Consider the following 27,549-nt stretch of genomic DNA (forward strand, 5'->3'; position numbering starts at 1 on the left):
TTGACGCCGTCGATTTTACACTCGCTGAAGATAGCCGATCTACAAGCTCACAACAGCTTGTGAGCTTGTAGATCTGCACTTTTCAGCATGCAAACAAGTGTGAAATGACTTGTGTCTTTTACATTATCCTGGATCTCTTGTCCACTAGTAGTCCGGCCCTTCCTAACATTTTGTCTAGTTTTAATTTGTTGACGATATTGTCTTAGTAGTAAATAGTAGTAATAGTAAACACTAAAATAGTTTTAGTCATCATAGTTTGTTTTCACTCAGTTTCCTTTTGGTTTTTCGTCAGTGGAAAAAGGTAGTCGACGAACATTCAGCTATATCACTGAATATTTCACGTCAAGGACTCTTTTATAGTTAATTATAATGTTGGCCGCCGACCCCCATCTCAAAATATGTTGTTCCAGGGACAACTCTGTGGCTCGCTATGAGCTTGTAGATCTGCTATTTTTCAATAGCTAAAGCATAACACCAACAGGGGTTCCCATGCACCCAAAATGGTTTAAAGACACCTTCTGGTAAAGTTAATGGCTTCCCCCGTTCCGCCTTACTTTTTCCCATGGCCATGGCCTTGTATAGTTTGTGTTTGCACTTCCCCTAAAAAGGCATAGTTGTGCTGTTTACTTTCTATGTAGTTTACCTTTAAGCCTAGTATGTGTAATGGAGACCAATTAATGTTCTTTTGCTTAATTAGTAATTCTCCTCACCTGGTCAGCCTCACCAGGGTAGTTAATGAGGTGATTATAGTTTGTCAGTTCAGTTCAAGCCAGCACACTGTCAAGAGCTCTCGCTCTCACTGCATGTTGAGTTAACCCTTTCTCTCAGGCCTTGGACAGGATAAGTATTTTTTACTGGTCTGCCCTTACTATACTGTCTGGTGTTAATTAGCTATAACTCCTGATCCAATAACCCATTCTGAACGGGAACCCATTTTGGTGTTAGCACTATGTTATGCTTTAGCTATTGAAAAATAGCAGATCTACAAGCTCATAGCGCGCCACCGAGTGGCGCGCTACGAGCTTGTAGGTCTGCTATTTTTGAAAAATCGAAGAACGACTGACATTTTTTAGAATCTGATCTCAGGTCTGAATGGGTTAATCAGACCAGTGTGTGTCCAGTGGAAACCTCGTATGAATCTGATCTCAGGTCAGAATGTGATAAGGACTCAGAATCAACAACAATACCTCATTGGCGTCGATGCCATTGTTGACGGACCAGGTGGTCTGGAAGTACTCCAGCATGCGCTGCTTCAGGGTCTGGGGCAGGTGGTGCACGCGGATGAAGTCCTTGATGTCCTTGGTCCGGGTGTGGTACAGGGACCAGCGCGAGTACATCCTCTGGATGATGGCCGTCACGTTGCCGAACACCAGCGCGTGCATCAGCGCTGAACGGGAACGCCATGGCGGGGAAGGAGAGAGAGAGAGAGAGAGAGAGAGAGAGAGAGTGGGGATTAACCCATTTTGGACTGAAGAAAAAATGTCTTCTAGATCCTAACCTTTTTCTGAAAAAAACCCATGTTTCTATGTCAGCGGGGCTCAACCTTTTTCATGTCAAGGACCCCCAGAATGATATCTCTATTGGGCCACGGACCCCCATCTCAAAATATGTAGTTCCTCCAGGGACCCCCCCCCCCCCCCAGAAGCCAATATTGTAGTTAAAAATGTTCGCTCTGAAATATATATTCAAAGATTACAAATAAATAGCAGACCTACAAGCTCGTAGCGCCTGTAGATCTGCTACAGCACAGCGCTGCAGCAAGCCCACGCCATGGTGGCCATTTAATAATTATTTTAAAACCATGGAAATATATTTTAGTGTCAAAGATACAGTAGCTACATTTCCGAGAGACGTTTTCCGCCCATTTGTTAAATGAACCTCTTCGTAGATGTTTCCCCAGCTGTGCAGTATAGCCTGTATATTTGAAACAGTTTTGAAACATATTTGGCAGAATGATGGTGGAGGGGAAGTGTATTTGCTCCATAACTCACTCTTATAGGACAATAATCAAATTCCTTTCCCAATTGTCCTCGACTGTATACACGTGTATGAGTTTGTGTGTTAACGTCTGTGCGCGAGTGCGCATGTGCGTGTGCGCGTGTGTGTGTGAGTGTGTGCACGCGTGTACGCACGCACACATGTCTGTCTGGAGCTGAATTTGCCCACAGGCCACATTCAGCATTTCGGGAGAGTCCACTGTGACCTCTTTATCCCCAAAACCAAACCCGGTTTACACATCCAGTTAGAACCGCATCAAACCCGCTTTGCTGGAGCATGTGTGTGTGTGTGTGTGTGTGTGTGTGTGTGTGTGTGTGTGTGTGTGTGTGTGTGTGTGTGTGTGTGTGTGTGTGTGCGTGCGTGCGTGCGTGCGTGCGTGCGTGCGTGCGTGCGTGCGTTCATCCTTACATATCGTTTTTACGTTTTACATATTTATTTTGCTTAAATTAATGCTATTGAACACCCTTTACGTTTGTGTGTTAGTTAAAAAAATTGAAGTAATTGACAATAATATAAAGTCACAACACCAACTTTGATGAGGCAGTGTTGCTTTGTTTTTAAAATGAGGTTTTCTTCATTTCCTGAACATTTTATATTTTTCATTTCCTGAGTTAAGCGGCTTCTTCCCGACAGCAGAGATATGCATAATGCCCCTTTGTGTGTACCATATAGAGGGTACGCGCGTGACATCATCGTATACCTGGAAGTTTTGCGGGAACGGCCACTGAGTGGCAAAAAACTATACTATCTGGCCTTGCCAGCCCATTCATCCAAACAGAAACGTCCTGTCTGATTGCATTAAACAATGGTAAACTCACCGACATTGCAGCTGTATACAAAAAGCTTGAATTATCATCTTTCTGTCTGCAAAGTTGTTTCATAAAAATCCACCGTAGAAACGTTATATGAGCTATACTTTCTGTCAAGAAATGCCCTGCATTTGATTATTATTTTTCTAAGTGTCAGAGTTTGGAAGTGCTTGTTTTCAATGACACACAACATTTCGCTGCCAGCTCCTGCATTATGCTGTGACATTTGGAAACAGGTGGCACGGCAGGACAGGTTGAATGATTTCCAACGAGCGCTTCCAAACTCCAAACACTCCATGCTGCTCAATGATGTTTTGCCACTCAGTCTAGATGAGGGGGGCGTGTCCTGATGGGGAGAATCATGCCTGTGCATACTATGGCATACTCTCTCTATTCATCGCGGTCTGAAAATATCTGTTGCGTGCGTGCGTGCATGCGTCCAGCTGTTCATTCTAGTGATGCACCGAATATTCGGCATAAAATATTCGGCATAAAATAGCTAAAAATGCATTTTCGGCCTATTCGGTTTCGGCCCGAATAGGCAGAAAATATATCACAGAATAGTGTATGAATTAATTAATGCATTCAAAAGAGCTGAATACATGGTTTATGGACCCATAGTAGTGATTATTATTTAAGTGAAGTTGTTGCCATAACCATTTATTTTGCCATGAATCAGGTAGCTTTAAGGTATACGGCCATGACAGCAATGGTATAGGAAAAAAGATATATAATATGAATCATATTCGGATATTCCGGTATTCGGTTTTCGGGCCAACTGTTTCCTATATATTCGGTATATAGAATTTCCCTTTCGGTGCATCCCTAGTTAAAGGGACACTTCACCCTTTTTGCAAAAAGATATATGTTAATGACGTTTAGAAGCTTTAGAACACACTCCTGGGGGTCTTTATGTGTGGTTTTAGATATTTTAGATTGCAGCAGTGAGCCTGTTGTCTCTGATGTCATGGACACTGGGCTCACTTCCTTCCTGGACTACATGTTGTCTCAGTAAGACAGCTCTCCCCCCTATCCACAAGGAGGCACAGTGCACCAAATAATTATGGGAATTGTAGTCCAGGAAGGTAGTGAGACCAGTGTCCATGACATCAGAGACAACAGGCTCACTGCTACAATCTAAAATATCTAAAACCACATATTACACACATAAAGACCCCCAGGAAAGTGATCTAAACGTCCTAAACGTCATTAACATATATTTTTTTGCAAAAAGGGTGAAGTGTCCCTTTAATTCCCCCATATATACCTCCTATCAGCATGGTGCAGATGGAGAAGATCTTCTCGGCGTCGGTGTTGGCCGAGACGTTGCCGAAGCCCACGCTGGTCAGGCTGCTGAGGGTGAAGTAGAGCGAGGCGATGTAGACGCTGCGCACGGACGGACCCCCGCCCTGCACCTGGACCGCCCCGCCGCCGTCCGTCCCGTTGTCGGAGACGCCCAGGGGGGAGACGTCGTAGGGAGACTCCAGACGCTTGCCCAGCTCATGGAGCCATCCTGTGTTATATGCGTGCAGTAGAGCGGGGAGGGACGGACGTGAAGAGAAAGACAGACAGACAGAAAAAGGACAGATCGACGTTCATGTGCTTGTTTTATACTAGAGAGAGAGAAGTGTGCTCGTCTCTGCATGCTGGCTGTGTGTGGTTTAACCCATTCTGACCTGAGATCAGATTCTAAAAAACGTCTTCTACACATCCTGACAGTTTTTCTGCAAAAAGCATATGTTTCCGTCAAGTCGATTTTTCAAAAATAGCAGACCTACAAGCTCGTAGCGCGCCACCGAGTGGCGCGCTACGAGCTTGTAGATCTGATATTTTTCAATAGCTAAAGCATAACGTAATGCTAACCACACCAAAAGGGGTTCCCTCCCGCAGAAGCCTCTCAGAATGCAATATGGACAGTGGTTTTTTCAACCAGTATAGGTCCGGGGACCACCAGTGGTCCTTGAGGGGGTTCTTCCAGGTGGTCCCCAGCTATATTATGATGGGCGGGGGTCGCGTTTTTCGCGTCCCCAGCCAAAAAACATTGAGAACGGCCTGTCCTATAGTGGTGTAAAGTAACTATAAGTGCATTTACTTATAAGTACTGCAAAGTACAATGTTGAGGTACTTTATACTTGAGTATATGTCGCAAAGCATTGGCGGCGGGGCAGCGTCATGGCGGCCGGCGCGAGTCCCCCGGGGGGGATAACACGCGGCGGACGGGACAGAGAAGAATGGTAATTGGACAGAAGTCCCTCCACTATAGCCCGCCGACTCCAGGCAGCGCAGCGCCCGGGTGTTTAACCCATTCTGACCGGGAACCCGTTTTGGTGTTAGCATCATGTTATGCTTTAGCTATTGAAAAATAGCAGATCTACAAGCTCATAGCGCGCCACCGAGTGGCGCGCTACGAGCTTGTAGGTCTGCTATTTTTGAAAAATCAAAGAACGACTGACATTTTTAGAATCTGATCTCAGGTCAGAATGGGGTTAATCAGACCAGTGTGTGTCCCAGTGGAAACCTCGTATGAATCTGATCTCAGGTCAGAATGGGTTAAGAGTGCACGTAATTGGGATACGATGCATTAGCCCCCCCTCCCTGACGTAGCTATATATGCTGCGCCGGAGTCGACGCCGAAACAAAACGAAAAAAAATCATTCTCTCTGACATGCACCCGGGCTTTATAGTAATTGGCAAGACGGAATATTCCGCGTCCTTCTTGCATGCAGGAACCCTGCAGTCAATGCTGACCCAGAACCAGTTTGGTCGTCGATGGGCAGTAATTGCGCAGATGGAGCGCGCGCTTGTCGATACTGACCAGAGATCAGCCTCCTGGGGGGCCTCATTATTACATGTGGCCCGGTCCTGGAGGCTGAGATAGAGCTATATAGGCCTCAGGGCTCCGCTCATTAATTACAATGACAACAATGCCGTTCTTGACACAGTCAATCACACGCGCACGCACGCGCGCGCGCACACACACACACACGCACACACACACACACACACACACACACGCACACACACACACACACACAAAACGGTTTTTTTTTTACCCCTCAACACAACATCTTTGACCCCTCATTTGAAAAGTGTGTGTTTTTATTTTATTCATTTTATTTTTTTATATAATTCCTTTTTTCCCCTCTTTTGTAATGTCTGATGTGAAGGAATATAGTGTTGCTTTTGTCTTTCTTGAGGTGCTATTGGGCTGGCTGTATAATAAGCCATATAGTTTTGTTTCAGACAATTCACACATTAAACTGACAATAGACCTGCTATACAGGCACACTATTACTATTAGTATTAGCCTGGAACTCACCTACTGTATGCTTTTTATGGCATAGGCAGCTGCGCGACATGAGACTAATTACTTAGAGCGACAGAGAGAGAGAGGAGTGTGTGTGTGTGTGTGTGTGTGTGTGTACATGTCTGCGTGTGTGTGTCAATTTAACAAAGGTGCAGACGATCAGAAATCTGCAGAGAGCGAGCAATGTTTGCGCTACTCTATGCCGAATTGAAGTGGACTCATTTTTTTCTCCCTGGAAATAAAAACGTCTGGGTTTCCGAGGCTACATTAGTATAGGCTATTCAACTATGGTGTCTACTGTTTACAACTGCAACTGCAATTCAAGGTAACATTCGTTCTTGCATTGAAGAGGAGACCACGACTTAACAATGCAATGGCTGTATAAAAATAAAAAAACACTTAGTGTGCCCACTCGGAATTTTCGAGTCATTTATTTCTTCCTGGAGCCGAACAAACACACAGATACACAAATGAGCGCACGCAGCTGTTGATATCGTGCTTCATTTGCCCGTTTATTTCACAAGAAGAGACTCTTATTAGGAATCAATGGGATCGATACAGAAATCACCACTGCAATTAAAGCTGCTGAAACATAATGTTTCACAGACGAGTTAATAGTGTTTTAATCCAACAGTACCTTAGCAGTGGTTTTCAACCTTTTTTTATATCAAAGCCCATTATTTATTCTGCATTTGAGCCACGCACCACCATTTGATGAGATGTATAAGCCTCTCAGACGTAGTAGGACGTTTAATATTTTGATGTCGTTAGATAAGATTTTGTCCACAATTCCATGCTATATTGATGTGTGGCTATAATATAGTCTAGACTAGTCTAGAGATAACAGGCCAAACGGTCAAAATAACAATTATTCTATACAAGCTCTAATTGTGTGAACTTGTAAATTCACCAATTCAGGAATTCAGATGTTTCACAATAATTGTACTCTCAAGAGTTAAAGATCTACAAGGGTCCATTTGGTTACCAACTCTCCATCATTTATCTGGGGTCCCCTGGAACCCCCCCCCCCGAGGGGTCGCGACCCCCAGGTTGAGAACCCCTGGCCTATAGGATATATAGGGATGAACTTTACTGAGCAACAAATCCCACCAGGCAGAATCACTACAAAATAAAGGAATGTAGGTACTATTATGCAGTCCAAAATGCCTCAACTTCTTTTAGGATATACCTTCAGATCTTCAACTCTAGTCTGTATTTGACCCTATATTTCTCTGTTGGGATCAATACATAAAGGAGATCCGAGCACTCGGAAAACGTGGAGGAGAGGAGAGTTATAAAACAAAGTTTATTCTATAAAGAATGCATGTTTTGACCGGTTAAGGTCAGGGCGAGAACAGAAGACCTTGAAGTCCTATAAACCGGTCGAAAACAAACATGTTGGCATTTTGTAGAGAATAAACGTATATAGTTTCAAGAGGAGGAGGAGAAACAAGAGGCCAACCGGGTGCTGCTCACGGGAAGATTGAAAACGCCTTGAAAATATATGGTGCTCCTATATATAGACTTTAAAAAAATTAAATTTGATCTGAGCACTCTGCAAAGAAATGTGTTTTCATGATGAGGACCGTGAGAGGTCGAAACATGTTGGCTTTTATGGAATACACTTTGTGTGAAATGTCGATTTTTCAAAAATAGCAGACCTACAAGCTCGTATGAGCTTGTAGATCTGCTATTTTTCAATGGCTAAAGCATAACGTGATGCTAACACCAAAATGGGTTAACTTGACCTCCTCTAGATATATTATTCCGACTGATCCTAGAAGCACCTTAGACACACTTTGAAGACATTTTGAGGGGCGCCAGCCCGTCCTTATAATATGCCCATGCAGCTTTGTCTGTTTGTGTGCATTTAAACGATGATTTGATTGGCTGATCACCTCATATAGCGATGATTTGATTGGCTGACGCCAATTTGTGATTGGCCGGAATGTGTTTTTTTTTTTTTTTTAATCTCCCGGTTGGCCACCGGTTGGCCTATCTGTGATTTTTCTCTTACAGATTCTCTTATGTTGCTCTTTTTAAAAAATCCCCAATTTATTTCAAGGGTCACTTTTCGACTACTACTGTATTATCAATGATATATTCGGTGAGGTGGATTCATTTACTGTATAGACGGACGATGCATCGTTTGTGCAGTTGTGAGCTCGTATATAGCCTTTTCTGACGACCAGGGCTGGATTTACCGCACCGGGCTTATATAGGGTAGACTGCAGCCCCCGGGCCTTTTATTTTTATTATTTTTTTATGATGAAATTGTATTGTATATATAATCCAATTCAAGTGAGATTTGTCGCGTGGCTTTGGCACGTGGCCGTAAGGGCCCGGGGGGGGGGGGGCCTACAAAAATACTCTAGCCCATGGGGGCCTCAACTCCTATATATAAACCCTATAAATCTCAGCTTCTTCTCCGCACCGATATATATATATATATATATATAGAGTCTGTTCTCCTATACGGCAGTGAATGCTGGACCCTGATGAAGCCAACCCTGCAGATCCAAGTCTCTAGGGTGCTGTACACCGGAATGCTGCGTGCAGTAATACTTAACATCAGCAAATAGTACAAATATCACGTTTTAGTTTTTTTTCATGTCATGTGAAAGCAGGGAATCATATAGCTTCAAATTGAACCCGTTGGGGTCCATTTTGGTTCCATTTGTATACACTCAAGATTTACAGACCGCATAAGAGTCCATTTGGTTCCTATATATAACTATCATTATAGCTGCAGCTGGGGACCCCCTGGAACTCCCTCAAGGAAGGAGACCCCAATTTGGGAACCGCTACCACCACTACAGTAAGTAAGTAGCCTTGCCGAGCCCTGAGGCCCATAGGGGGCAGGAGCCTATCTCCTGTTTCTGTAGCGTGAGGCAGCTTGATGTACAAGTACACCCCCTGGACATGACGCTAGTATGTCACAGTCACAGCCAGGGACTTACCCCCAATCCAACCCTTGAAGCCGAGTGTCAAGCAGGGAGGCACTGGGTCCCATTTTTAGAGACCTCCCAGTCTCAGGGCGGACACTCTAACCACAAGGCCACTGAGCTGTGGCCACTACAGTATACGACCTAGAGCTGTCCCCGACTAAGGATTTGTATAGTCGAAATGAATATGAATACATTTGCTGTTAGTCGACTGATAGTCGACTGAGCACCCCCACATCGACTGAGAGGCTTGTCATTAGCCAGATTGAGCACAGCAGGTGAGATTGAGATTCTGGAGTCTATCAGGCCATTCAAGTCACAGGCAGTGGCACATTGCCACACAGGCAGACAGCCAGACACACTCCACATGCACATTGGAGATTGATTAAAAACAGTCAGAAAGCATGTTCAAATGTGTTTATGTCCTCCACAGACACTAGGTCTGTGGAGGACATAAACACATTTGAACATGCTTTCTTTCACAAAATATTATTGTATTATTCTGAATAATACAATAATATTTTGTGAAAGAAAATTACAAAAAATGGACTGAGAGGTCGACTGAGACCCGTTCCGATCGATTAGTCGACTATTCGACTAATCGAGGTCAGCCAGCCCACACCCAAAATGGGACTATCACTCACCGATGTCCCAGGAGTAGGCGTTGGCCTCCATCTCCTTCTTGCCGATGACGTACCAGATGCAGGCCATCCAGTGGGCGAGCAGGGCGAACATGGACATGAGCAGGGTGAGCACCACGGTGCTGTGCTGCGAGTAGCGGTCCATCTTCTGCAGCAGGCGGAGGAGACGCAGGAGGCGCACCGTCTTCAGCAGGTGCACCACCGACACCTGTGTGTGTGTGTGTGTGTGTGGGGGGGGGGGGACGACATTTTTTATTTTAGTCATATCCTTGAATAGTTATTTTGTAGTGCGGTTTGGAAGCTTTACACCACTTCAGGTGGTTCGGTCAAGGACAACAAAGCACTTGGGTTGAGGGTTTTACTGAAGAACGTTGAGTTGTACAGAAAGCATGTGTGTGTGTGTGTGTGTGTGTGTGTGTGTGTGTGTGGTTCTGCAAACATACAAAAAACATGAACATAAAGTTACGATAAACATACAAACATCACCTGCCTAAAACATGCAACACTTCTACAACAGCACATAAAGAAATCAGTACTCACAACAAGCTATACGCACACGCTGCTGTGGTCTGTACAGAATGAGCAGAAAACTTAGGCTTGACAAACTCTCTAAAGTGTGCTGTGCTGATTGCAGGGTGGATGCAGGTGCTCACTAATTGAGAATACAGCAGTGATAGGCTGAGGTCAATTTGCCCTCTGCCAGCCAACAGTTCTTAATTGAGGAGGTCATCGTGACCTCAGCTCAGTACTTGAGTATATTTGAGCTGGCCTTTTTCACAATAGTTTTCATTTCAGTTTTAATTTTAGCCACCCGGGGATGTTTTATAGTGTTAAGTCTGGTTTTATAGTCGACTAAATCGACAGTTGATTCAGTCGACTGAATGTATTTTGGGCCGTCGTATATAATGACTGATTTTACGCTTGCTGAAAGTGGGCGATCTATAACAAGCTTTGACACGTTGTGAGCTTGTAGATCTGCTATTTTCAGCATGCAACCAAGGGTACAAAAAACAAAAAAAACAACCAAATGTATCAAAATAAAACAAGTTAATACAGAACAGAAAAAGGTCTATTATTGAACTCCAAACTGGACATTGAATAACAACACAAACAAGGACAAAAACATAATCAAACATCTGGAAATGCCTGTGTAAAAAGTATAGTGTTTTAAGTTTATTCTTGAAGATGTCCACTAACTTAGAGGCTGCGGATCTCAAGACCTGTGGAAGAGAAGAGCATTCCACAGAGTGGGTGCTTTTTTAAAACCGTTAACACTCTGTTCAGCAGACCTTAACCCATTTTGGGGCGGGCACCCGTTTTGGTGTTAGCATCATGTCGTGCTTTAGCTATTTTTGAAAAATAGAAGAACGACTGACGTAGAAGACATTTTTAGAATCTGATCTCAGGTCGGAATGGAAAACTGTCAGGATGTAGAACAGTAGAAGACATTTTTTAAATCTGATCTCAGGTCAGAATGGTGAAAAGTGAGTTGCAGTGTAGTCCAAGCGTGAGGAGACAAAGGCATGGATCATCATCTCTGCAGTTCGGGGAGACATGCATGGGCACATTGGGCAGACTGTACATGACATTGTCATGTACAGACTGTACATGACATTGTCATGTACAGACTGTACATGACATTGTCATGTACAGACTGTACATGACATTGTCATGTACAGACTGTACATGACATTGCCACCCCACCACCACCGCTATAACTATAGCGTGGCCGAGGAAGCATGCAGCGACTGAGCCGCTATACAGAACTACAATTTAATGGTGCACACACGACTAGAACATCAAGGTCCCGTCAAAGTCAAACTTTATGTCATTGCATAACCTGCGATACACCGCCTCTGCCAGAAATGCCATCGTATAATTATCATTGTCGTCGTCATTAGGGTGCTTAAAGTGAATGGCACAACATCAAGTGGCAAAGCAACGGCAAAGTGAGTTTAACATTGTTTAATGCCATCAGATAGGACTTTTCTGTGTCGATTTATTGTGTCGTTCTTCACCGGGCGGCGCTATGGAATCTCCCTTACATTCTCTGACATTTTTTTTGAGGCATGTTCCGCTGAAGGCAATGTCAGAAAGCGTCTGTGTGCGTGTGCGTGTGTGTGTGTGTGTGTGTGTGCGCGCGCGTGTGTGTGTGGGTGTGTGTGTGCGAGTGTGAGTGCGTGCGTGCGTGTTTGTTTTTTGTGTGTGTGTGTGTGTGTGGGGGAGGGGGGGGTAGAGGGGAGACAGACTAAGGTATAGGAAAGGAGATACATAAATGGAAGAAGAAGGAAGGAGAGGAAGTGAGATAGAGCAAAAGAGGGGTGGGGGGGTGGTGGAGAGGAATGGGGCGGGCGGGGGGGGGGTGGGGGGGAGATGAGAGAGAGGAGAAAGGACAGAGAGGGAGGGAGGGAGGGAGGGGGAGGGGTGGGGGGGGATCCCGAACATGCTGACATATACTTTACAATGTTATGAGCAGTGTGTACAGGCTTAAATGAGGAGATAAGACACCCACACCTATATGCACGCACGCACGCACGCACGCGTACACTACACACAGTCACACACACACAGGCGCATGCACAGCATTTCTAAGGTAACACCAAAGGATTCATTTCTTATTCCGAGCCTCAACTTCTACAGCACATAATGTCAAACATCACAAGCTGATAAACCGCTATAACTTAACGTATACTGTATATTACATTAACCCCTGAGTCATTGTGTACAGGCGAAAAGCGGGAAATATTAGACGGTCTGTACACTACAGGCTCACAATAATGTGACGCGATTATTTTGGAACTTTTGAAACATTTTCGCATATTACGGCAAAACTGCACGCTGGGGATGTCACGGTTGAAAGTGGTTTTGCGAGTGTGCTGTGGAAAGTGCTCGCAAAACGTTCCACATGCTGTATAAGCAGATTCCCTTATGATACAGTATAGAGCAGTGGTTCTCAACCAGTGGGTCCGGGGACCACCGGCGGTCCTCGAGGGGGTTCAAGGTGGTCCCCAATGTGCAGCTAAATGATGGAGAGTTGGTAACCAAATGGAGCCTTATAGATCTTTAACTCTTTAGAACATGAAACCCAAATGGACCCGTATCGGGTCTATTTGGTTTCATTTTTACGCTCTCAAGAGTTAGAAGAGTTATTGTTTTTGATTGACGTTTGCCTGTTATCTCTCCTTATAGTACCACAGCATGGAAATGTGGACACAATCATGAGGGCTGGAATGCAGGGACAAGAATTCGGCCCCGGGCATGAATTTGGCCCAGACCGGCCCACCCACCACCACAACCAGCGCGCAGATATAGCAGAAACTCTACCGCCCCGCTCCGTCGAGGCACACACAAACAAACAAATTATTATTAGCCCCTAATAATACCACCACTTTTACAGAACAACATAAATGATACAAACCAACAGACAACTAACTATACACAACCCTTAAAGGGTTTATTTGTCACTCATTGATACAGGTACAGGTGAGATTATCATGATGGCACTGGCAGAATGGCAGCACGCCCGGACCTTTCCTGCATGGTGGCCTATTGGCCTGCCTGCCTGTCCAAAAATATTAAAATACGGTCGCGGCCCACCGGGAATATGCCCCGGTATGACCTGTGGCCAGTCCAGCCCTGGACACAAAATGTATATCCCTGCATGATAACAAAATATTGAGGCTAAGTGGTGGTCTGTGGATCGAATCCAGAATAAACAATGGGCCTTCATATAAATTATGAAAAAGGGTTGAAGCAGACCACTACAGTATATATATATATATATATATATATATATATATATATATACCCACGGCTCGCTCGCATGCTCAAGAGTTGGGTCAGCTATGGTTTAAGGAGTCACAGAAGGAAGAGGCACAGTAAAAGGTTGTCTCCTCCCCAACTCACCAGCTGTGGCTTCTATTAAAGCCAAACCCAGAATTCGTGGTGCTCTCGCATCCATCCATGCCACCATCTTCTCTGACCCCCTTTTGTCCTTCCCATGCCCCCTCCCTCTCTCTCTCTCTCTCTCTCTCTCTCTCTCTCTCTCTCTCTCTCTCTCTCTCCCTCTCCCTCTCCCTCTCTCTCTCTCTCTCTCCAGAGATGACTCAACGACCTCCATGCCAAAGACTTATCCACTTATTCCAACTTGACGTCTCTATTATACAGTAAGTATAGGCAATCGTTTATAATTTCCACCTTCCTTTCACAAATGTCTCATATCTTGGATCATTTTGATTAACCCAAGTATATATATATGGTTAATGTATATTTAACCATATATAAGTGGCAAAGCTGTCAAAACGTAATCGAGTTAACAGGACAATATTTGTCTCTGAGACATTGCGGAGAGTATGAAGTATAAAGTATCAAGACCTCAATACTCGAGTCAAGTAAAAGAACTTGGGTAAATGTACTATGTTACTTCCGACCACTCCTGGGAGCATCACCCCTTTACCAACCTTAATAAACACCACATACTTTCATTCGTTTTCCTATTTTCACAATGTTGTCATAAATCTTTGACGGTGCCTTTTCACTGCTCTGTTTACCAATTCACGCACGCGCGCACGCACGCAGCACATATACGGTACATACCAATCCAAACAATTCTTTACAGCCATCTAGGACACTGCATGAGGGAGGATATGTGTAACCTTTCTCTGAGTGTGCGCGTGGGCATGTGCATGTGCGTGTGTGACGTGTGTGTGCTTAGTGCATGTAAGTGTGGAAAGCCGAGGGGTTGCAGACAGAGCGAGGCGGGGAGTCATAAAGTGGGACAGGCATGCAGCGACTGTATAGAAACGGCAACGTGTGTGTACTGTACTAGTGTATATACAGTACAGTGCTGCTGTGAAGCAAAACCGCATGAAAGGCAGGGTACATGCATGCGTCAAGACAGGCGTCAAAATAACCACAAAAAGCTAGATAACACTAGTGTTCACCCCATGAATAATGTGACGATACTGAATGAATGCTATACAGAACAGAGGACATGGATGGTATGTGCAGCAAACAACCCCCTGCTTGCCTGCATGCCTACAGTGCATGCCCAGCTATATCAGCGGTGGAAAAAGTAGGCTATAGTCACGTTTGTTGCTTACAGTTTTTCATGATTGTTAACACGGAGGAATGGAACATTTGGTACACACTTCGCACAACCTTCGCATCATGTACCTTACGGCTTTGTCATGATTATAACAACTCATGATTGCTTTTTTCCGTTGCTCCAGACTGTATGACGGAAGCATTTGGAAATTGCGAGAGGCAATAACGTGAGACCATATAGTTATTATAGCCTATCTTGTTATTTTTACTTTGTCCTTGGAGGTACAGTATAACTACATGTGACTTCTGCCCTGTGCTCTGGGCTGCAGAACTATACTAACACTATACTGTATACCTGAGTGATGTTGTACGTACTTCTCCCCATGATATGATATAAGATTACGATCGTTTTGATTTCGAGCATCTCTGCCGATACTGATTTCCCCCCGATCCGATATTTAGTTTTTATATAGATTATAGAACATATATATCACAATATGTGAAAGTCTTCTATGTTTTTGAAGACTTTAGCGCTCCGTGTATCTAGAGCGTCGCAGTCCCTTTCATGACGACGCCAGGCCCAGGAAATAGTTTCCAATTAATGCATTTGTCCCATAGACACTTCAAAACGTATTTATTTAAAGACCTTATAAGCGTCGCACGAAGCCAACTCTTGTCGTGAGACAAATCACGACAACAGACACAATATTTTGGACCAAACAAATAATTACAAAGAAGAAAAACAACGAAGAAAAGTGTTTAAACCTGCCGTTTTCGTCTTCTTTCTAATTATCTGTTCAGCCCGAGAAAAATTGTGTCTGTTGTCGTGATTTGTGCACGACAAGAGTCGGCTTTGTCCGTGGGCGTAAATAAACGTCTTTAAATAAATACTTTCTGAAAAGCCTATGAGGAAAATGAACAGGGATTTCTTTTTTTCCGGGTCTCTCGAGGGGGGCGGGACTGCGACTGTGAGCAAATAGAGGGCTGGTTATATACAGAGACACCGCAGAGGAAGAAGGAGGATAATGAAGCCTCCCTGCCTTGGCTGGGCCCTTCGGGGAATAGCTTACAGTGCGTCTCCTCTCCACACATCCCCCTGTATCTATCTATCAACCCCTCCCCCCTCCCCTCCCATCCCCCGCCACCATGCACCGCCCGGCGCCAAGTCGTCCGGGCACAGACTGAGCAAGCTGCGTCACGCCCCCGTCCCACGGCGGCAAAAACACCGGAGACGATGACTAATGTTTTACACCTGTCGTCCGTCGCCTGCCATGTGCACTTCCTTCCCTGGAACTTTTTTTACACTCCTCCGTCACTATGCTCTTATACCCTAGCGTTAAAGGTGCAGAATTGTATCCAACTCAAATATAAGTGACTGACTATCCTAAACGATACAGAGCGAGCAACACCTCCCTGACAATATCGTATACGGGACAATTTGTTTGACACATACAGTACAAAGGTATAGACAGACGCCTCTTTCGGCTCTGAGGCGTCGTGTGTGTCTCGACTCGAGAGGAGGCAAGCTTTCGTGACGCACACGGAAAGCTTGCCACGGAAGCTTGCCAAACTTCCGCACGCGTCACAGAGTTATAATAAGGGAACGTTCGGTATATAGGGCCAATCAGGCAATGCAAACGTTTTGTTTTTTCTCCACGTCAATAAAGCTTCTTCGGATTGAATTGATGAGTCCCCCGGAGATGACACGCTGTGATCGGCCAGTATAGTCACTCGAGTGGCAGCGCGCCTTCCACACTTTTCGTGTGTGTGTCTGTGCGCGCATGTGTGTGTGTGTGTGTGCGCGTGTGCATGTGATTCATTATCTCTTTCCCCCATGGCCACGCCTTTGGCGCTACTATAGCCAATCACAACAACAACAGGGTTGGCCGTGTTTTTTTTGTTGTTGTTTGGCATTGGAGTCAAACCGCGGCGCTCGCCGCTCCTCGAGACAACCGAGACGACCGACGACCGACGACCGCCGGGCCCCGAAAACCTCCAGAGACACATCCTCATATGAGCCTTCGTAATCAGTGAAAGCCATGAAGTATTAACACGTTCTGACCTGAGATCAGATTTAAAAAAAAATGTCTTCTACACATCCTGACAGTTTTCTGTCAAAAGCTATGTTTCCGTGTCAGTCGTTTGTCAAAAATAGCAGACCTACAAGCTCGTAGCGCGCCACTCGGTGGCGCGCTATGAGCTTGTAGATCTGCTATTTTTCAATAGCTAAAGCATGACATAATGCTAACACACCAAAAGGGGTTCCCGGCAAAAATGGATTAATAACTATATGAACATGCCCTAGGCTTTCGGGCATAATGACGACTATCTCTGGATCTAATCACGGTTCCATCATAATCTCCCCGACTGACCTTCCTTCCTTGGCTATAGAAAAAGAAAAAATATCAATCAGCAAACTCTCCCTCGCTCTTCAAAATACTCCAAACAACACTTAAATAGGAAAAGGCAGGGGAAGAGAAAGGTCACTTTAGCTAAATTGCATGTGAGATGTCATCACAGCATGGTCGCTTCCCTTCCGAAAGAGCACTATAGAAAACTATAACTGGCACGACACTTTTCCACTGAGAATTAAACTAATGCAGCGTTTTTATTGGGAGTATAGGGCTGTGGAAAAATGGTCATATCTCGGTATTTATTATGGCACATATTGCGATATGATATACGTCTATGCGATATTACTGTTTTAAATTCCTGTGGGAAGGAGGGCGACTGAGTTAAGCAGTCACACCTGGCCTGAGTCAAACTAGAACTGCAGGACTCAGAGCTGGGTGTGGCTGCGCACCTGTTGTGCATGGACTTGATTAAGGCACAGCAGGATAAATCAGTCATCTCCATTCCCACAATTCCATATTCTGATATTTTAAGTGTTCCAACACTTACAATACACACATACACGTCGCCTTTTTTGCGATATACTGATATTGCTGAAAATGTTCATAATATACCTCGATAACGGTATGATATATTGTGCAGCCTTACTATATAGGGAGCATTTTCTTTCCTCTCCCCCAGGCGGAGGAAGGGGACATTGGATTCATGGCTTCACCCCGCTGATGGCTGCTGCTCAGATGCCTTTGATGAGGACACAGCTGCATGCATTGCATGCATGGCTAGCTGTTATGGGGCTTACGTTGTTGCTCAGGCGGTCGAACCGGCAAAATGTCCAAATTCCAGACAGCCTCTCGTCTGTCTGTACCCCGAACAGAGTTGTATACATTAAATTGAGGTGCAAAGAGTATCAGCATGCATTGTTTGGCTGCATGTTTGTCAGTGCAAAGTCCACAAACTTCCCCTGGTACAATCCACATTAGTAGGCTACAGGAACTCTATAGAAAATACAGGATCAACCTCAATCTAATTGCAAAAAAAACCCCAAACTCAGCTGATTTTGTATCTTCAATATATCCTGAATAACAGAAACAAAGTTGCCTGGAATTGTCTGAGGGGAAAGTGTTGAAATTAGCCTGTACAGTATGGCTACCATAGAAATCCAATATAAGGCAAATATTGTCTAAATTTCCTTTTGCTTTAAGTAGCATGTGACATGTCAAACTAGGGTGTTTTCATGATGCTGAATCCATTCCAAGCATTAGTTTTGCATAAAAACACTCCTTGGGCTAATTAACGGCCATAGCCGTCATCACAAATGTGATGAGGTCAGCACATTTGGTGCCACACCCAAGTGGCCGTTATTAGCCCAAGGAGTGTTTTTATTTAGTTCTGCAAAACTAATGCTTGGAATGGACTCAGTATCATGAAAACACCCTAGTTTGTCACATGCTACTTAACCCATTCTGCCGGGCACCCATTTTGGTGTTGGCATCATGTTATGCTTTAGCTATTGAAAAATAGCAGATCTACAAGCTCATAGCGCGCCACCGAGTGGCGCGCTACGAGCTTGTAGGTCTGCTATTTTAGAAAAATCGAAGAACGACTGACATTTTTTAGAATCTGATCTCAGGTCAGAATGGGTTAATCAGACCAGTGTGTGTGCAGTGGAAACCTCGTATGAATCTGATCTCAGGTCAGAATGGGTTAAAGCAAAAGGACATTTTGAAAATATTTGCCTTATATTGGATGTCTATGGTATAGCCAATTAGCCATAGACATCCAATAATCAGCAGAGTCTGTTTTTTTGTTGCAATTAGCTTGAGGTCAAATCACATTATTACTGGTTCTACATGGTAACATCCATCATGTATCCATGTAGAATCTATATGAAGTGCACTATAAAGGTCCTTTCAAATGGGCAGTAATTAACCCATTCTGACCTGAGATCAGATTCATACGAGGTTTCCACTGGACACACACTGGTCTGATGAACCCATTCTGACCTGAGATCAGATTCTAAAAAATGTCAGTCGCTCTTCGATTTTTCAAAAATAGCAGACCTACAAGCTCGTAGCGCGCCACTCGGTGGCGCGCTATGAGCTTGTAGATCTGCAATTTTTCAATAGCTAAAGCATAACATGATGCTGACACCAAAATGGGTTCCCGTTCAGAATGGGTTAACGTGCCTATTATAGTAAAGCACTTTTTGTTTTACGGGGGGCCAGTTTCAAATTGCAGCCGTCCGTTGCGGTGCCCTTTTGCAAGAGCGGTTTTTGAAGGAGTCAAGGGATTCACACGTCTTAATGACTGCTGGTAGGGCGTTCCACATTTTGGTGCAGGCATCGAAATTAATTTAGTCCCCTGAGCAGTGGTGGAAAAGGTACTCCCATTCTTTACTTAACCCATTCTGACCGGGAACCCGTTTTGGTGTTAGCATCGTGTTATGCTTTAGCTATTGAAAAATAGCAGATCTACAAGCTCATAGCGCGCCACCGAGTGGCGCGCTATGAGCTTGTAGGTCTGCTATTTTTGAAAAATCGAAGAATGACTGACATTATAAAAATCTGATCTCAGGTCAGAATGGGGTTAATCAGACCAGTGTGTGTCCAGTGGAAACCTCGTATGAATCTGATCTCAGGTCAGAATGGGTTAAGTAAACGAATCAATACTTCAATGTATACTTAAAGTATAGCCTATATATACCACAATTAAAATGTCTATGAATCATTTGAAAATAGCAGATCTACGATGAACTATTTTCAAATGGCCAAAATATAATGGCTGAAGAGGTTATATAATGCATGCTTTTTTGTGTAGTAACTATAGTAACTAAAGTTTTCAAATTGGGTATAATTATATGCAGTGGAGCAATGTACAAGGAAAAGTGTTGGAAAAGTGTATATACTCCAGTAATGTTGAGATAGAATTTTGAGATATACCTCAAATTGTATAGGCTACTTATGTGTGTAGTACTTACAGTAAGTACAGTAGCCTATACTTAAGTAAATGTACAGTACTTGGTTACTTTCCACCACTGTAAAGGAGAGGCGAGTCGTGCATGTCTGCATGAAGCCACAGCCTTTAAAGTTTAAACCATTTGGACCTGAGTATATATGGGAATATATATAGGATATTCAAAGACTTTCTCTCCATTTTCACGATTTTTCAAAAATAGTAGATCTATACAAACTCGTGATCTTGTAGAGTAAGCATAAAAGTATAAAACGTTTGATTGATTGATTGACTGATTGATTAACAGTTTTAGAGAATTACAGTATACATTTCAAGCACAACTCAAGAACTGTTAACTGTGGACGACACCGATAAAGCATTGCACTTGTTTATACAATATGCGTAATGCCTTAAAACGTGCACCCAAAGGGGTTCCCGTACCGAATGGTTTAAGAGGGGGACATGCACCCTAACACTCCGCAATTACTGCCTCGTGCTGGAGGGCTCCCATGGCGGCAGTGAGCTCTCACGGCCAGCTGCCCGCCCGTGCGTGCGTGCGTGGTGTTCACCCAAATAAGCCCTCGGTCGCCCACACACACGGGACTACTTGGTATTTCCATTAATAAGGAAATACCAAGCAATTCACCCCCCACGCACATGCACGCACACACACACACACACACACAGTCACACACACACACATTTTTTGTTCATTTCACAGCCTTTCCCCCTCCTCCCCAACCACTGTTTTATCAGACATGTCTTCATAATCTCTCTCTCTCTCTCTCTCTCTCTCTCTCCCATATATTTCTGGCAACTCTCTTATTTAATATCTGCCTTTTTTCCGTTTTCTTTGTGTTTTCCTTTTGTTGTGTGTTCCTGTACCGCACCTTTCCCTTATACTGTTACTGTATGCTCTGTAATGCTGACCAGCACGTTAAAATGAGCCCCGGGTGGAATCACCACCAGTGAGTATATTATTGTACACATGATGACCTCTCGTCAGGTCACCATAATGTCGTGTGCATCCGTCCAATATAATTGGATTTTGGATATTGAACCCCATTGATTTTTAGCTATTTTACACCAGAACCGTCCAAAAACGTCCCATACACCGTGTTTCTTCTCCCAATTAGAGGCCAGAAAAACAAACCTTAATTCCTCCACGACGAGGAACCAATTAGAACCTCCCAATAGTATAGTTAGCCAAAGCTGCAGGCCTCAAACTACAGCACTTTTAAAATCCTGATTGATTTTCCAATCTCGGTTGCATCACACACACATAAGGATAATCTAACTATATACACCACGTCTGTCTGTCTGTCTGTCTGTCTGTCTGTCTGTCTGTCTGTCTGTCTGTCTGTCTGTCTTTGACACACGTGTTCCAGTGCCCGACGTTGAGTCTGTTGGGATACACAGTTGTCCAGAAACACCACAAAAGGCTCTGCAGGTCAGGCCCTGCCAGTGGACCTAATATACAGTATTGTGCCCTCACCTATGCTGTATATCATTCCCAGCCTCTGCCTCAGCCAATTGAACGCCATGCATGTCTGTCAACCCCACACCAATATATAGCCTACAATATCTGGGTACACATCTGTGAGAACTCGATGGCTATACATTATAGAATATAAACTAAACTAAATATGCAAGACAAGTATACGTATATATGATTTGTTTACTGATTTTGGAGCATACTATATAGTCAATCAGCATGTGAGTCATGTCAATGTCAATCACGTCATGTTGCAAAACTGTTCATTACAAAGCATGAATGAAATGAAAAATATAAATGAGTATAAGTGAGTATAAAGTTAAAATTGACAAAAGATACATTATTATATTTTTTTGGCCACCAATCAAGCATACAATCAAGCACACAACCCAAACCATAACCATTCAATGTCAGATTGTATATATGGTTTTCTTAACCCATTCTGACCTGAGATCAGATTCATACGAGGTTTCCACGGGACACACACTGGTCTGATTAACCCATTCTGACCTGAGATCAGATTCTAAAAATGTCAGTCGTTCTTCGAATTTTTCAAAAATAGCAGACCTACAAGCTCGTATCGCGCCACTCGGTGGCGCGATATGAGCTTGTAGATCTGCTATTTGTCAATAGCTAAAGCATAACATGATGCTGAACACCAAAATGGGTGCCCGGTCAGAATGGGTTAAGGTCTATATCTGCCTTTCATGCTTTCTTTGAATGGAACTGAATTGAGCATCGGACCGTGTGGTTTCCTAAGTGACGTCACGTGGTACAGTAAGTAAAGTACACCCCCTATATACTTCGTCATCATTTTTCCACCGCGGTCGAGATCATGGATTTTCAAAATGCCGCGCCAGACTTCCCGGTCCTTCATCGCCATGATCCCCAGTTGTTGCTTACTGATGCATGTGTCCCTATATAGCGATGATGACAACAGGGAACGACAGTTTTCTATATACATCTGGTCTGCTTTGAGGCAGGACTCCAGAGAAGAAGGGAAGATATAACCTCATGATCAGCTCTGTATAGCAGCGGCCGGCAAACTGTGTTCTTCTGGATCGGACTTAGTGAAGAAACACGGGGGAAGGTTGCCGTATATTAGAGAAGTCGATGGGTGGCTCTTCCAAGAGAGATTTTGTGCTCTCAAGGCGCATCCAACCGTTTCTGTAATTTCTTTGAAAGTGTCCATGTCTCGGAATCACAGTATACCGCCCCCTTTCAGAACGTCGAGGGCACCAGGAAATAATTCGCCATTCATTTTTCCCATATAGGCGTTTCAAAAAGTATTTATTTAAAGATCTGTAAGCCGGCCTGGGCCGTTGGCTCAGCGGTCCAGGCACCTTGGCCGGTATAGTCCGAGTCTGGCAGTGTGCCGCGGGTTCGACTCCCGATCCCGACGGCCTTTACTGCATGTCACTCCCCCGTCTCTATCCCCCATTTCCTGTCAGCCTACTGTCTGTCCCTCTATTAAAAAAAAATCACACCCGTGTGAACTGAGTGGTGCAACTCCCCCCCCCCCCTCCTCTCTCCTCTCTTTCTCTCTCATTAGAAGGCAACAGTGCAGCACTAATACTATCTCTCTCTCTCTGTTTCTGGCAAACAGCGCCCCTACTGGTACTCAGTCATACTCGTGCTCATTAATACTATACATATATAGGTGAACACAAGAACACATAGGTGAACACGGACATTGCTGGTTGTAGGAATAAAATAATCAATAAATAAAAAGCCGCCAAAAAAAAGAAGAAAATAAAAAGGTCTGTATAAGCCTCGGACAAAGCCAACATAGCCGAGTTGACAAATCATGACAATAAAAAATATTTTTTTGGGCCGAACAGATAATTATAGAAAGAAGAAAAAAACGTTCAGGGTACAACACAAGGGGGGCGGGACTGCGAATCGAATCGGCTCGACGGTCGTCATGAATATTTTTTTTTACCTTGAACCTCTTACTAAGCTGCAGCGCGACCAGAGATCTTATGGAATGTGGTCACTTCCTACTTACCACGCTGACTTTGAAGGCGTACAGGAGGTCAAAGGGCAGCGCCGCCACCAGGTCAATGATGAACCAGGTGGTCATGTAGTGGACGCAGATGAGCCTCGCTTGAAAGATGACCTGGCCCGACTTGCTGACGTACGTGGTGCGGAAACTGAAGATGATGTCTGGGCCGGAGGGACAGAAATGGTGCACAGAGAGAGAGAGAGAGAGAGAGAGAGAGAGAGAGAGAGAGAGAGAGAGAGAGAGAGAGAGAGTGAGAGAGAGAGAGAGTGAGAGAGAGAGACAGACAAGAGTTGGAAGAGGATTGAATTTGAGCCCTTTAAGACCTGGCTGGAACGTATCTGTGTCGCCATAGCTTTTAACTATACTTATAACCATTATTTTCAACTTTATATGTTGAAAAACGAGCTACGAGCTTGTATATCTGCTATTTATTTTATTTTAGTCGTGAAAACATACATGTGCAAATCTTTGAATATACTGTATATTCTTTCACAGTGACTGTTTTTTTTACTCGGGTCCCTGGAACAGCATATTTTCAGTAATTGGGGCCAAATATACATATATTTTTTGGGGTCCTTGACATGAAATAGTTTGACTGACTGAGAAAAGGATTTAGACGACATGGTCATAATGGGTTAACGGGTTAACGAAACTACAGGTAATACAAGTTTGCATTATTTAGCTATTGAAAAATAGCAGATCTACAAGCTCATAGCTTGCCACTGAGTGGTGCGCTACGAGCTTGTAGGTCTGCTAAAAGAAAATGTAATGGTGGAAATGCGGCAACAAATCTTTGAATATAATAATATATTCTTTCAGAAGACTTTTTTTTTTTTTTCGACGACGTCAGGCCTATATATAATATATAAACGGGCTATAATAACACAGTCTTCGTCGTCCATGTTTCTAAAACTTGTAACTTGTAACTTGTAACTTGTATATTATTATTAGTTGTTAATGACGTGACGTGACTTAATAAAAACACAAACCACCAAAGTAATTTTCTGTCTCTCTCTCTCTCTCTCTCTCTCTCTCTCTCTCTCTCTCTCTCTCTTGACGCTTTCAATTCAAAGGGCTTTAAGAATGGCATGAGAAAACATACGTTTACATTTCAGTGGTCTCAGATTTTTTTATAGCTCTCTACTCCCCCTAGTGGACATAATATATACATTATGAAATGCGCAGACCACGCAGTTTTCTCCAAAATGAATCAGACACTATCAATGGCTGACAACTGTAAAGAAAAAAACCAAACCAACCTATGATGAACAGTATCTCCACGGCGATGTCGCTGACGGTGGTGCTGCGCGTCAGGTCGTCGTCGCCGATGAAGCACACGTTGTAGGGCACGGTGACGGCCACGTAGAAGGTGGCCAGCAGGATGAGCCAGTCCCAGCCCGCCTTGAACGTGCTGAAGTGGAGCAGGATGAAGCGGGACTTCTTGGCGTCCGCCACCTTGTACTCGGGCAGCGCCGGGGGGTCCCCGAAAACGTTCTGATATATGAAACGGAAATCGAATCAAATCAAACTTTATTTTTAATTTATTTTATTTTATTTTATTTTATTTTATTTTATTTTAACTTTATATTTATTTATATAGCACATTTACAAAGACATGCATGAAGGTCAACCAAAGTGCTGTATATACACGATAATGAGGCAAATATACACGCAGTAAAGGGCCATAGTGGGGGTTAACGAGTCCTATACAATGCACCTGTGTGATATTAGGAGGTTAACATGACCTGTAGAATGCAGCTCTATGTGAGTTCTGAGTTAATTGTATTAATGAGCCTTTAGCCAATGGGATGCTACTTGCCATGTTGATTAGAAACTCATATTGTCTGGGGGGGTTTGCTGGCAGTGTGAAGTGAAGCAGCTTTTATTTGGAGCAACACAGTTTTTGAACACGTACACACACACAGAAAGGAAATACGTTTTTGTATTGTTTTTTGAGCAAAGTAAAGAACCTGTGAAGAACTCCTTTTGTGCGTCAAGCTTTTGCCCTAGCCATAGACTGCTACATTTAAGTGTGAAAACTTAAAGAAGAGGAAGTTTGCCACTACAATACAATAACACAAGTAGCATAGTAAAACAAAATCAGAGCAACACAAATAGTACACATGGTTAATTAGGTCAAACATTGAAAGCCGCAGGGAGAAGAGATGGGTTTTAAGTAAAGACTTTTTTAAAGGCCTCTAAGGAGCGGGCAGAAAGGATATGAGGCAGTGGGTTTTCAACCCTTTGCATGTCAAGGACCATTATTTATTCTGCATATTGTCCCAAGATTAGCTGACTGTACATTTTTACAGCACCGGCTTGGACATATTTGTGTCCTTTGTATTGCATCTCTTATGTGGACAATTGACATATGTAAATTATTAAGAGTGTGTGTGTGTGTGTGTGTGTGTGTGTGTGTGTGTGTGTGTGTGTGTGTGTGTGTGTGTGTGTGTGTGCTCTCCTCTCCTCTCCTCTCCTCTCCTCTCCCTTCACAACGATAATTATGTGAAACATCTACAGTTACCATGGCTACGATGCTATAATACGAGTGCCATGCCGCTTTGAGAAATAGAGTAACGCCCGATATCAGTGGTGGAAAAAAGTGCTCAAATGATTTACTTTTAAGTAAAAGTATCAATACTGTAATACAAATATAGTATACAAGTCCCGTGTTCAAAATGTACTCAGGTAAAAGTACAAAAGTATCTGCATCAAAATGTACTTGCGGAAACTAAAAGGAGAAGTATATACTCACTGTGGTGAATGTCTCATTTCACAAGTTCAATGTGTTTACAGAATCTTTTGAGAATAGCAGATCTGCTATGGTGTATACTGTATACGTTAAGTGGTAGCCTACTGTATGTTTTCTAATCAAAAGGAAAATCTCCAAAGTAACTATAGTAACTAATTTTTCAAATAATTGTAATGGTAGAAAAAATTACAAATTTTGCTTCTGAAATGTAGTGGAGTACAAGTAAAAGTACTGAAAATTTGAATGTACTTACGGCAAGTAAATGTACTTTAAGACTACAGTACCAAGTACACTAAATGTTGCACGACACCGCAGTACCACAAAAATATAAATTAGCCTACAGTAGCTCTGGTCCATAGCCAATGCTTCTATGATTCTGCCCTGCATTGGCTATAGGCTATACTTTCGCTTTCAACTCTCGCATGGAACTCAGACCAGCCTCTCCTCTTTAGCGTGAATAAAAACAACGTTTTTGCTACTCCCCAAAACAAAGGCGGGTTGTGTCATTAGAAAGCCTTTACTTTCCTTAGTGGACGCACTCTGAGCCCCCCACCACACGTATAAACGGTACTTTTTGGCAAAAAAGGGATTTTGTTTCCACCGGGAAAAAATACTTTTAGTTAGTCCAATGCGCCCTCTATACCGATATTGCCCAGAGAACTGCCGGTGAAAAATAAATCCCTTTCTGGCCAAAAAGTACAGTTTATATACTGTACGTGTGGTGGGGGGGGGGGGCTCAGAGTGCGTCCACTAAGGAAAGTAGGCTTTCTAATGACACAACCCGCCTTTGTTTTGGTTGAGTAGCAAAAACGTTATTTTTAAATACGCTAAAGAGGAGAGGCTGGATAAGTTCCATGTGAGATTTAAAAAGCGAAAGTATAGCATAGCCAATGCAGGGCAGAATCATAGAATCATTGGCTATGGACCAGAGCTATAATTAGCCATAATTATGAGGTGAGTAAGTAGCTTACTGTAAAAAAAAAAAAAAAACTGGAGAAAAACAAAAACACTGAGTGCACTTGAATGACCCAAATGCTAACTGTGGATAAGTGATTTGAAAATCCATCTATTTAATATCACACTTGAGCTGTATAACGATAGAGCTCCGGATAATTGTAATACAGTAAAGCACCATATAGAGCCTGTTGACAATATAATTATTACATTTATACTCTCTCAGAGTTAAATTAACATTGATTTTACAATGTCAACATGGGGTCTCAGAGATAGAAATGCCATTAAATGGC

At 43.5% G+C, this 27,549-nt stretch overlaps 1 protein-coding gene across 1 annotated transcript in view; it reads right to left on the reverse strand.

Moving 5' to 3' along the window:
• Nucleotides 1-27,549, reverse strand: part of kcnh8 (potassium voltage-gated channel, subfamily H (eag-related), member 8) — a gene marked incomplete at both ends in the record, with an annotated part of 117,911 nt that overhangs the window by 40,266 nt on the left and 50,096 nt on the right. The window contains 6 exons of the mRNA XM_080787058.1: nt 1,188-1,387; nt 4,075-4,320; nt 9,704-9,908; nt 23,554-23,711; nt 24,810-25,044; nt 26,587-26,594. Coding sequence (XP_080643184.1) covers nt 1,188-1,387; nt 4,075-4,320; nt 9,704-9,908; nt 23,554-23,711; nt 24,810-25,044; nt 26,587-26,594 — 1,052 coding nt within the window. The remainder of the gene's footprint in view (nt 1-1,187; nt 1,388-4,074; nt 4,321-9,703; nt 9,909-23,553; nt 23,712-24,809; nt 25,045-26,586; nt 26,595-27,549) is intronic.

This window comes from Protomyctophum bolini (genome assembly GCF_963924005.1).
Source record: "Protomyctophum bolini genome assembly, chromosome: 17".
NCBI lineage: Eukaryota > Metazoa > Chordata > Actinopteri > Myctophiformes > Myctophidae > Protomyctophum > Protomyctophum bolini.